A 13,050-nucleotide genomic window follows, 5' to 3' on the forward strand; every position below is an offset into this window, starting at 1 on the left:
CATCACACAGTGACATCTATCTCTGAATATGGTAAGAGGATGCTCTTTCGTATCAAGGAGCTAAAGGAGAGTATTGAAGCATGCAATCACACACACCACTTCCTGCCTGTTAATCACACCTGTGGCTGCTGACACTCACCAACATTGGCACGTGGCTGAATATGACAGCGATAGAGAATGACACAGCCGGACGTTTATTTTTGCCACCTCTTTTCAACTCAGATCCGGTGAACCCTGCAAGAAAGATCTAGGGAAAAAAAAATGTCCAAGGAAGGAGACAACTGGCTTTTAAAGCATTTAATAGGAAGTCATAATCAAACAAAAATGATTTTATTTTAAAAAGAATAAATTTACATACAGTACATAAGCAAAACAGCTGAAAGCTTCCAAAATAGAAACCGGGAGCATATGGCCCTGAAACACCACATGCTTTGATTATACTCAGGAAGCATGAGGTGCCCATTTGGGCGAGAAAATCCCATGTTACAGTGCGACTGACAGGCATGTTGTGGAGTGGTTTCAGCCACCGCCATTGAAGGGTTTTAGTTCAGAGTCTCTTCGTCTGCGTTTTTATTCTTCTGCATATTCTGTTATGGTGCAGTCTGAGCAAAACTGGCATGAAATGACAGCTGTTTGGAATGATGGTTATAGGATGGACGCCCTGGCCCAGAGTGCTGGTGGGTAGGCGGCAGGATGAGGAGTCCGGAAAAGGGCATGCCATTCTACCTGGCTCCTGGAGGGGCCAATAATCCTGAGGGCTTTGGCGTCACAGTTGCCAAATGTAGGGTTGGCCAGATCACAGATCCTAGGCTTATGTTGGATACATCAAGGCGAGCTTGACTTTTAAATTCCTAATCTCTAAGACTCCTGATCAAGAGAGAGGCTTTGGACCAAGGCTGGGGCTACACCAGCAGGGGGCAGTCTTCCGCCAGAGAGAAATCCCAGTGTCTAAAAGGAGAGGGAAGGCATACACTTTGAAGGAGCATGTATGGTGTATGCGTGGGCAAGCGTGACTGAGTGGGGTGAGGGTTTCATAGAGTGAAGTGCTGTGGGAGAAACGAATGAAGAGAGCTGGCAAAGCAAGAGTGTGAATCAGGTAAGGACCTTTTCAGTGAGTTTCTGCCTGATTCGAGGCCTCACCAATATATACTTTCTATTCTCCAGTTACTGAAATAAGATACTTTAAAAAGTGATGAACCGTGACACATCCTTGGGTCATTCATTAATGTGCTATAGCTAATATATTCATCCTCAATTCAAATGGTGTAGATACAACTTTAAATACACCAATACAGCTGACTGACTTCCTATGGTTGGGACTTCAAACAACAGGCGACAGCAGTAAAAATTGTACATACACACACATGAATGAATTGCCAACACCTGTGAACATTATGGTCCCTCTTTTTCAAAAGACACAAGTGGAAAAGGCTGATCCTTTTGTTGGTTGGATTCATAAAAATCAATGAAAATCATTTTTTGTAAATATTAGCCAGGCTGTGATCTCTGGTTTGGCAGCCGGGGGATGAGCCACAGGGAAATCCTCATGCACGGCCTTGGAGGGGCCAGCCTAGAGCGGAAGTGCCCACAAGCTGGGGCTCTGCCCGCGTCCCCCCATCATGGTGCCACAAATACCAGCCAGAGTTTGATGTTAAAATAGTCAAATAGCAGGTCATTTTGATCCCTGCCTTCTAACTATGCAAAATGTGAGAAGAATTTGAAGGAAAAACAGGATGTTTTACTAAAAATGATTCTTCTCAAGAAACTGGAGCACTAAGTCAAATACCAAAGGTGATCCCAACAAGAAGGCCAGGGCACATGTTCAAAAACAGGACAAATGGGGGTTCTCAGTGTTCACACTGATGCAGAGGTAACAGCCCAACCTTCAGTCAGGCTAATTTCCTTTCGAAATGTGTGCGTGCAAGGTGGTGATGCATGAGGATTACACACTGGCTGTAGTGGTTCAGGCACTCTGCCGCAAGAGATCGTTTGTTAACCACGTGTTTACACTAACTTTTAAGAAATTGTTCATACTTGTTCCTTATTCTTAAGAACTGAAGAGGAGCCCTGTGAGGGAACCTTCTGGGGTTTGCACAGTGATCACCTCCCTAAGTCTATTGAGGACAGGCCTGAGGTCCAAAGGGTGCCGTGTTTGGTTAGCTTGCTTTCCTAAGAGAGGCTGACATTATTCTTGCATTAATTATCCTTAAAATTGCCAAGAGATCATAGGTGGGGAGACAGAAGGGGAACCCCTGATTCTGTGTAGTAGATGAGAAAATAGGTTTCCAGAAAGTAACTGAGAAATGGAGGAGCCTTGTCAGGGGGGCGTCGTCAGGATCAGCAAATGTCCAGGAGGCCCCTCCCCTCCTTGTCAGGACCCAGCAAGGATCAAGTTCATTCGTTCTTCCATTGACTCACTTTCGCAGGCAGACGACAGTGCCTCTCCAGTTTGGAAGGAAGCATAGAAAAGCTGAAGATGGGGCAGAGGACTTGTCCCAACTCACTCTGAAGCAGCAGGAGAGAGCAGGACACTCAGAGAAGCCCAGAGGTACCTGCTTTTCATGAAGACTAACGCTCAGCGGCCTGGTGAGGTGGGAGCAGCCAGTCAGTTTCATGGATTGGAAGAGTGTAGTAATGGTACCTGGACCCTGGGAAATGCACAACAAGGAAGAGCGATCCCTGTTTCAATACGCCCGCCAGCAGAGACTGGGACTCACAAGGAAAGCAGACTCTTCCCCATGACCTTGCAGCTTTGCCATGGCCTACACTGCTTCACAGTAAGCTTTCCAGTGCTCTGCCCACCCAAGCAGGCACAGTCTCATTTGATCATTATGACAAAGTCATCCTGTCCAAGGAATGTGGTTTTACGTGCTGCCACCCTTTCTCCTGCATCAAAGTTCCAATTTCGGAAGTGAGACTCAGTGCTGGGCACGGGCATAAGTGGAAGGAAATGTTCAACCTCTAGTCTCCCAGGTCCTTCCCATCTCTGTCGGCCCTCCAGGATCCAGTGGGCCTTGTGGCCATTCCTAAGCCAAGCCACAGTTCCTGCCAGCCCATGACGAGCCCCAAAGTCCATGTATCAGACAGGGTGGGGAACCCTTAAAGAACTTGACTGTGGGTTTTAGCCTGGCTTCAACTGCAGCAAGACCCTTACAGACGAATGGTCCATGTGAGAAAATTTTTCCTTTCATACAGCAGTAGCATTTATCACAGATATCAGCAAAACAGACAGGTGAGTTAAGAAGTTTTTCCTTTTTAAAGAAAAATTTGTCATCAAGACTTGCCCACCCAACAACTTTCCTATGTCTTGGTTCTCATGTCCAGTGGGCTAATTTCCAACTGTCTGAGGCTCAGAGTAATCCCAAAAACCTGTGTAGCATTGGCACAAACGTTGTAGCACAGATGCCAACAGACGTGTAGGTGACAAACTTGTAAGGTACTTCGATCTCCAGTCTTCGCCTGGCCTCCTTGTTCCTGGTGACCACCTTGAACCATGAGTATAACACTTGCAGTGAGAGATTTTGTACGAGTTGACGAACCAGGAAGATCAACACAATTCCCACAGTAAATTTGGTCAGACCCAAAACTAACATGTCGGTGGTGAGCGGTGGGATGTTCTGAATCACAGGGAAAGATTCAATGGGCTCCGACACGAGCTGGAAAAAATGGTTGATCCAGAATCCTATGATCACCCCAGCCCCAGCAGCCAGAATGGTGGTGGTGTCTGCTCTGGTTGGGCTATAGTATTCAGACACGGGGTAATTGTAACACAAGAAGAAGGGTACCACTATGACACACACAGGGAAGAGGGGGCTGGCAGAGTCCAGGTGGTCGATAAGGGTCCAGGCAGGGTAGGTGAGGACAATGAGGATCATGGTGATCAGGATGCCACCCAGCACATCCTGCGGGAAGGAGAGAAAAGAATTATGTAAGCCAACCAGTGCTTCCCAGTATACATGTGTAATTTTGAGTCAAATATGCTTGATTTGATATTTAAAATAGTTTTTACATTGCTTCATAATACATGTTTAAAAAATGTACAGTTGTAAAAACTTGAACATAGAAAAAATACAAACAACAATCATACTATCCACATTAAGTATTTTCTTCCAGTTTTTCTGTCTTTTGGAATAAATTCTACATTTGCTTCCTTAAAGCATAGCTGTAATCACATTGTTGCTTTGATCTACTATTCTTTTTGATTTAACATTCTATCACAAGTATTGTCATCATCTTCCCAGAGGTGGCGTCATCCTTTCTTGGCGGGGGCGGGGTTGGGGGCTGCGGCTGGCTGGAGGAGTAAGATAGCTCCTGGAGGAGCCACATTCACACAGCAAGCATGCCAGCGTTACTTACAGGAGACGTTTATTTGGGGTGGTTTGAGAAGACATTTTGGATGTGGTGGTGCCAAAGCTCCAAGACACCAGGCTTGACACTACCAATCCGTCTTCAGACACAGAATTTCAAACAGTGTGCACACAATTTCATTGAGTGGATGTACCGCGCTTGGTTTAATTAATCCTTCTTTTGAACATTTTAGATTGTGTTTTCTTTCTTCCTCTCTTCCTCCCTCCTTTCTTCCCTATTTTTTTCTCTCTTCCTCCATCCTTTTCTTCCTTCCTTAAATGTCTGTTTAAAATATCTTTAACTCCTTAATGTCATCCATTTTCTTCTTCCCTTACTGTTCTCATTGCAAAATCTATCAAGAGGTGAAGCCTTAATGTAATTAATAGGCGAATACATCTAAGTCGGAGTGAAGAGCTTGCTGTGGTTTTATTACAAAGTTTCACATGGATTATTTTGAAAGTTTACAATTGAAAAACTGAAAACATTTTCCTCAATGCATTGGAAAATCTGGAAAACACCAAACAGTAATACAAATGCATTGTAGGAAATCTGGAAGACACTTTTCAGTATAAGAAAAAAAATTGATCCTTATTTCCACTACCTAGAGTCAACCCTGTCTATATTTTGGCATCATGTTGCCTTCCACCCTTTTTTCATATATACATAAAATAGAATTCTAAAGTCTTGGTTTTTCTTTTTTTCTCATAGCTTCATTCATTATTTCTCTTGCTTAGTTTCTAATAAAATGTCATCTGATTGAGTAAATAATGGGACCTTAGAGATAATCACTGAGGCTATAGCAAATTTCACAGATTAGTGAGTATCCATTCATTCTTCCAATATCCACATATGAGTGCCTGCTGTATGCCAGACACAGAGCTGGAGGATCCAGTGTGAGCTGAACAAATACTGTCCATGCCTATGCGGAGCTTACGGTCTAGTGGAGAGACAGATGTTTACTGTTAGTCAAGAGGGAAAGAAGTGAGTGTGGACCGTCATGGTCCTCTGAGGCTGAAGAAGAGAGAGCAAACATAGGCAGGAGCCGCTTCCTACAGGGCCCTAAAGTCCAGTCCACTTCATGAGGACTACATCCTGGGAGCAATGTGAAGCCACCGAAGTAGCTCTCATTGGACACCAACAGGACTAGATTTTCACTTTTGCAGGATCATACTGACTGCAGTGAGGAGAATGCATAGGAGAGGAGCAAGAGTGGATGGGGAGGACAACCTGCCCCCTCAGAGGAAGCCTTGTGCCGCTGCATGTCCTCCGCGTGGCACCCTGGGCTTTGCCTGCTCTTACTTCCACCACCGTCCTTCTCAGTTATCCCCTCAGGCATCATAATCTCCATGGTCTTCCTCCCTATGGTTCCTTCTCCTGTGCCTATGAATATGCACTGATGTTGCCTTTTTTCGAGAATAAGAAGCAATCCTTCATTTAAGCTTCTTGGTTACCAAAATTGAGCCAAACTCTTGGAATGAACTTTCTACACCTGTTGCCTCCACTTCCTCAACTTGATATACACCTGCTCTCTAAACTAGAATTAGATGATACATCATTCTCAAAGGCTACTTGCCAGACATTCGTTGGCTGTTTCTTCACCATCTGTCTTTGACCCAACAGCCTCATATATCCTCTTGGGGATCTATGAGGTTCTGGGAAATTATGGAGTTGGAGCACATGACCTAGGTAGGTCAATCAATGCATTGTATCCCCTAGTCACAGTGATTGGTGCAGGGGTGGTCACGTGACCTAAGCCAGTCCAATCGGAATGAATTGTAGGGCTTTTGCTTAGAATCACTGGACACAGATGCTCTTTCTTCTTCTGGACTCTGTGCCCTGAGGATTTACACCCTTTATTTAGCCAAACTTTACTATTCAGCTTTTATTAATGTTAGCCTGCACCATCTTGGCTCTTCTCTGACCTCTAAGAAGTCTCTTCCTTGGCTTCCTTCTTTAGAGCTTCCTCCTCTTTCCACATCTTAAACGTGGACATTTCCACAGATTCTGTTTTCAAACCTTACGTGTCTTCTCCCTTGAAGAGTTTTTGTAGGTTCATGCTTTCATCTCTCCATTCTCTATCCGCATGACTCTCAAATCTATGTTTTCTGGTGTCTCTCTCAAACTTCAGTCCTGCACTTTTTAACTGAATGCTAGACATTTTCATCCAGATGTCCTGTCAGCCCTCCAAACCGACTTGTCTAAAATAAAAATCACCAACAACCAAATGAAAAATAAGTACAGGAAATGAGTTTACAGAAAAGGAAATATGAATGCCTCTGAAACATATGAAAATATACCTAAGCTTAGTCATAATAAGAAGTGGAAATTAAATTATGCTGAGGAGAAATTAAAACTTATGTTCACATAAAAACCAGTATATGAATGTTAGAGCAGTTCTATTAATAATCACTAAATATTGGAAACAACCCTGATGTCATCAGTGGGTGATGGGGAAACAAACTGGGCTACAATTGTACAATGGAATACTCCTCAGCAATAAAAAGCAACATGCTGTGGACGCATGCAACAGCTTGGAAGAAATCTCCAGGAAATTATGCTGAACGGAAAAAGCCCGTCTCCAAGGGTTACATACTGTATGGTTCTATTTATACGGCATCCTACAAAAGATATAACTATAGTGACGGAGAACAGATCAGTGGTTGCTAGGGGCTAAGGATGGGGGAGGGTGTGGCTACAAGGGGACATCAAGAGGGAGCTTTTTGGGGTGATGAAACTGTTCTGTATTGTGGTGCTGGTTACTCAAATCTAGACATGTGTTAAAGTCCATAGACTATACACCCAAAATTCAATTTTATTGTTTGTTAACTTAAAAAATACAATTAAAATTACCTTTCAAATAAACATAAAAATACTGGTGGGCTCTTCTGTTTGTACTAAATGACACTGTTGAGCGTCTGCTGCTGTGTGTAAAGCAGTGCTCTGGACACTGAGGGGTTCCCAACATTCCCCCTCCCACCCCCTTTCCCCCCAACACAAACTGTACCCCACACCTATCAGGGTTGACAAAAATCCAGAAGTCTGACAACAATCTGGTGATGAAACAGTAGGGGGAAAAAGGGATTCATGTCCATTAATCAAATGAATGCAAAATGGCACAACCCTTATGGGGAGAAACTTGGCAAAATTACATGTTCATTTAACCTCTGACCACCAATCTCACTCTGGGACAGGACCACAGAGAGACACGTGCCCATGTCTGAAGTGAGGTATTTCCAAGATGTCTATTGTGGTATTGTTTGTAATAGCAAGAGACTGGAAAACCACCAAGGTCCCCCTACAGGGATGTGTTAAATCTAACCATGGTACAGTCACACAATGGGATATGCTGCAGCCATACAAAGGATGAGGGGGCTATGACATGGCATTTTAAAAAGCGTGATGCATGGGCCGGCCCAGTGGCGCAGCGGTTAAGTTCTCATGTTCCACTTCGGTGGCCCAGGGTTCGCCGGTTCAGATCCAAGGTGCGGACATGGCACTGCTTGGCCAGTCATACTGTGGTAGGCATCTCACATATAAAGTAGAGGAAGATGGGCACGAATGTTAGCTCAGGGCCAGTCTTCCTCAGCAAAAAGAGGAGGATTGGCAGCAGATGTTAGGCCAGGGCTAATCTTCCTCAAAAAAAAAAAGTGTGATGCAGAACACTGTATCGTATGCTACCACTTCCATCTAAAAAGGTAGGAGAATCTATAGATACATTTTTACTTGAATACACAAACAGGTTCCTTTGCATGGCGGGGGACAGAGCTGGACAGGACACTTTTGCAGGATACCCTTGCATACCTTTTGAATTTTATATCATCTAAATGTACTGCGTCCTTACAAAATTTAAGTGAAATAAAATTCAGTCTCTCCTTCTCCAAACAGGATCTGCCTTTCACTCTCCCTATGACATGGAGATCCCAGGCGAGCCCAACTGTGTCCTCTACAGGGCACTGGGCATATTTGGGGACTGGTGGGGCAGGGGATGGCCTGCCGAAACACCAACTGCTGAGGACTGAGGGCATCTTGTCTGTGTGTTTTAAAGGAGCATGCATTTTGAGGGAAGGATGAGAGTCAGGCACAATGAGCTCCACACTGCAAAGGGCCTTTCCTCTGTTAAGACAGGAGAGAAGATTCTGCCACTCAGACTGTCTCCTGGGAGCCCCACTAGACTTAGTGTCTGAGCCCTAAGGACATCAGAGAGGATGAAAGAGTCATTTTGCTTAAATCTATAAAACGCAGAGCCAGAGAAGAGTGCTTTGAGACCCCTTTGGCAGAGTCCTCTTCAAAGGGAAGAATCCATTCTTCCTCGTACCTCTAGGCCCCAGGTGTGGCATTTTATGATACCACCTGGCAGAACAAAGCCAGGGCATCTGTATTGTTCACTATCGCCCTTGAATCAGAGTCATGGGCGCAGACCTGCTTTGCCTGGTGAGGCAGCTGCAGAGATGCTGGTGACATGCAGATCATCGGGGTTGGGGGGGGGGGGCGGTGCTGGCACCCGGCAGGGACCGTCGTACTCAGAGCAACAACAGCCTCTCGCAGACCAGCTGGGGAAGGGGCAATTACTGCCAATATCTGGAAGCTGCTGGGCCTGGAGGGCAGTGGGCAAGACCAAGGCGTCCAAGGTCACAGCCTGGGCAGAGAGAGCAAGGGACCCAGGAAGCCACCCTGACACCATGGGGTCAGGTGGCACTAAGGGGCTCAGAGTGGTTCATGACCACAAGTGAGATTCCCTTTGAAAGCTCCAGAAATATTTTGTGTGGGCATTTCTGTTTGAGGTGGGGTAAAACAGTTTTGCAGAGGGCTAGAGGTTCAGAGGGATTCTGCAGGTGCTCAGGGAAATTCACGTATTTACACACCTTTCTGTTGGTGGCACCCTATGGTCAAAGAAGCTCTGAGTCCTGATGGCGCTATCTGACTGTCCCTTCCTCTGACCATGCATAACCACCAGTCACTATATTCCACAGACTCCTCCTTCATTCACAAGATCCCGCTCCCGCTGCCACCTCCGAATGCCTACTTTACCACCAGAGTTCAAACCTTCGTGTCTTCCCCTGCCTGCCATTCTCCCGTCCCAAAGCACTCACTGACCTCCTGGCTGTTTCAATAGCAAACGTTCTCCAATTTTAGCGTGCATTGGAATCACTTAGAAAGACTATTAAAATGCATATTTCAGGGTCTGCCCTTCAATTTTGACCTGAAGTGAGGCCCAGGAGTCTGCACGTTAACACCCCAATGTAACGCTGGCATAGGGACTTTAAATCAAAAAAAAAAAAACACACATAGATATGGAGAACAGACGGGTGGTTACCAGAGGGGAAGGGGTTATGGGAGGAGGGGGAAAGCGGCTCAGGGGCACAGGTGTACAGCGACAGATGACAACTAGACTTTTGGTGGTGCACACGATGCAATCTACACAGAAGTGTAAACATGATCATGTACACCTGAAATGTACACAATGTTTTAAACCAACGTGACCTCAATAAAAACATAATAATAAAAACTATATATGCTTTGATAAAATAAAAATTAGATTTAAAAAGACTTAAGTAAGAAATAAAAGAACAAACTATTAATAAAAAAAATAAACCTCTGAGAAATACTGGCCCATAGATTGAGCATCAGAGTCCGGCATGGTCGGGATTTAATTACATCATTCCAGGGTTTTCTCTCACTGCTTTCCGATTCAAATGAGTCTCCTTGCTTTTCCCAACCATGCCTAGGACAATTTTAGCATCATAGGTTTGCATACCTTTTATGCATGACACACTTGAACCATCTCTATCTATGACGATCTTATCAGTTCCTCAAAGGCTCAGCTCAAAAGCTACTTCCTTTCCAAAATATCTTTGTGTATCACCACAGATGGCAATAACCTTCCCCTGAACGGAATGTGAAGGCACTTGCTTAATATCACTCAGAAAGCCCCTCCCTTATGTGGCCTTGGCTGCAGCTCCGTGGTCCCATGCTTTTCCCAAATTGATTATAAGCCTCTGATCAGAAGAACAAATTTTCTTGCATCTTTGCATTATTCCTCAAGGCTCCTTGCACAGTGCCTAACATATAGCAGATACTCAGTTATAGTGATTGGGAGAAAATTCCCAACGCCTTTCTCTTATCCTGAATATCCATAATATTTAACACCCATTGTTTCAATAGATAAGAGAACATTTGCCTTCCTTCTCTGTCTTCCTTTATAATTGCAGTTACCAAATTCCCAGACATTTGGTGGGAATACTCTTTATAAACTAATTCTGTTCATCTTCAATGCACCAAGAAACTAGACTATTTTGGTCCACAGCCCTCGTATTTGAGGCAAACGAATTTTATCTAACATGGCTGCGGGTGTAGGGTTTTTTCCTTCTAGACACACGATTGGATTTTCAGCTGTAAAAGGTGATATTGTCATAAAGACATTTAGGTATTTGTGTGAGGAAAATACTTGAACCATCACTAATGAGCTTGCTAATTTGGGGCTTTAAATTTCTAATAATAAAATTATTCTAAACAGCTTCTAAAAATAAGGACTGTAGTGCTTGAAAATTCACGAACATTTTTTTACAAGCCACTAAATTCACAGAAACTATAAAAGCTCACAAAATCTCCATCCTGGAATTGGAGCTGCTGTTTTGATTTTGGCAGATTCGAAATGAGGTGATTTCTTTGGAAGTGCACAGTCATGTGTTTGGCACAGTATGTGGGACCAGAGGGAAAACAGCTCAGAGTTCTCTAGAATGACGAAGGCCAGCTGTGGGGCAGAGGACGGTGAGCAGAGTACAGAGGCAGAGGTGGGGGCCACTAACCAGCACTGGGATAATTCTGTCCCGAACAGGCAGGTTTGGGGGCTGGGAGCAGAGAGAAGAAAAGAGAGGAAGAGAGTGTGTGGTTTATAGGCAGATATGAACTATATGGAAGGGAGGTAGAAAATGATAATGCAAAAAGCATGATAAGGAAAATACACGAGGGCAAAAATGGAAGATTAAACATTCTTTGCTTTGCAAAAAACAGATTTAAAACTCCTTTCCATAAAAGAATATAATTGGACTACAAAGTATGCAAAATATACAAAATATTCACCACTTAGACTCAGTAACTCCACTCCTAGGAATTTATTCTAGGAAAACAAGCAGAGAAAGTAACAAAGCTGCTCACAAAGGTTTACGCAGAGGGATAATTCTTATTGGGTTATTTCATCTCATACCATTAAATCTAAAAAGTAGCACATGCTCCACTATAAAACAATCAGAAAACAGAAACAAGCAAAAACAGCCTAAAGAATGGAGCAGGCATCATAATAAGAAAGAATCTGGAAAGACAGAAATCAAGCATGTTATAACATTGTTTACACCAAAAATGAGATAAAAATACATACTGCAAAAGAATGAAACTGGACCACGAGCTTATAGCACACACAAAAGTTAACTCAAAATGAACCAAAGACTTCAACATAAGACCTGAAACCATAAAACTCCTAGAAGAAAACGTAGGCAGTAAGTTCCTTGACATTGGTCTTGGTGATGATTTTTTGAATCTGACACCAAAAGCAAAAGCAACAAAAGCAAAAATAAACAAGTGGGGCTACATCCAACTAAAAAGCTTCAGCACAGCAAAGGAAACTATCAACAACATGAAAAGGCAAGCTACTGGGGCCGGCCTGTGGCTGAGTGGGTAAGTTCGCTCACTCGCTCCACTCTGGCGGCCCAGTTTCACTGGTTTGGATCCTGGGCGCAGACCTAGTGCCACTCATCAAGCCATGCTGTGGCGGCGTCCCACACAGCAGAACCAGAATGACCTACAACTAGAATATACAACCAGGTACTGAGGCTTCAGGGAGGAAAAACAAAAAGAGGAGGGGGATTGGCAACAGATGTTAGCTCAGGGCCAATCTCCTCACTAAAACAAAAACAAAAACAAAAACAAAAACAAAACTTGTGGTGGAAACTTAAAAATAAAAAGGCATTCTACTGAATGGAAGAAAATAATTGCAAATCATATATCTGATAAGTGGAAAATATCCCCAATATATAAAGAATTGATACAACTCAATAGCAAAAAACCAAACAATCCAGTTAAAAAATGGGCAGAAGATCTGAAGAGATATTCTTTCCAAGAAGATATACAGATGGCCAACAGGTACATGAGAGGGTACTCAACATTATTAATCATCAGGGAAATGTAAATCAAAACCACCACGATATCACCTCACACATGTTAGAATGGATCTTATCAAAAAGACAAGAAAAAACAAGTGCTGGCAAGGATGTGGAGAAAAGGAAGTTCTTGTGCACTGTTGGTGGGTATGTAAGTGGGTTCAACCACTATGGAAAACAGTATGGAGGTTCCTCGAAAAATTAAAAATAGAACTACGGTATGATCCAGCTATTCCACTGTTGGGTATTTATCTGAAGAAAATAAAAACATTACTCCGAAAAGATACATGAACCCCATGTTCACTGCAGCACTATTTACAATAGCTAAGATATGCAAACAACCTAAGTGTTCATTGAGAAATGAATGGTTAAAGAAATTGTGGTGTGTATACATACATACACACACACAGACTGGAACATTATTCAGCCATAAAAAAGAATGAAATCTTGCTGTTTGGGCACAACATAGATGGACCTCGAGGGCATTACACTAAGTGAAATAAGTCAGCCGGGGAAAGACAAATAACATATGATCTCTCTTATATGTGGA

General features: G+C 43.5%; 1 protein-coding gene across 4 annotated transcripts in view; it reads right to left on the bottom strand.

Annotated features, from left to right (window-relative positions):
• Positions 1–314: 314 nt before the first annotated feature.
• SGPP2 (sphingosine-1-phosphate phosphatase 2) overlaps positions 315–13,050 on the bottom strand; it is a 122,338-nt gene continuing 109,602 nt past the window's right edge. For all 4 annotated transcript variants that reach the window (XM_014843253.3, XM_070489654.1, XM_070489651.1 and 1 more), the window contains one exon: positions 315–3,902. In XM_014843253.3, the coding sequence (XP_014698739.1) occupies positions 3,351–3,902 (552 nt within the window). In that variant the 3' untranslated portion in view covers positions 315–3,350. The remainder of the gene's footprint in view (positions 3,903–13,050) is intronic.

Source organism: Equus asinus, chromosome 19 (genome assembly GCF_041296235.1).
Source record: "Equus asinus isolate D_3611 breed Donkey chromosome 19, EquAss-T2T_v2, whole genome shotgun sequence".
Classification (NCBI taxonomy): domain Eukaryota; kingdom Metazoa; phylum Chordata; class Mammalia; order Perissodactyla; family Equidae; genus Equus; species Equus asinus.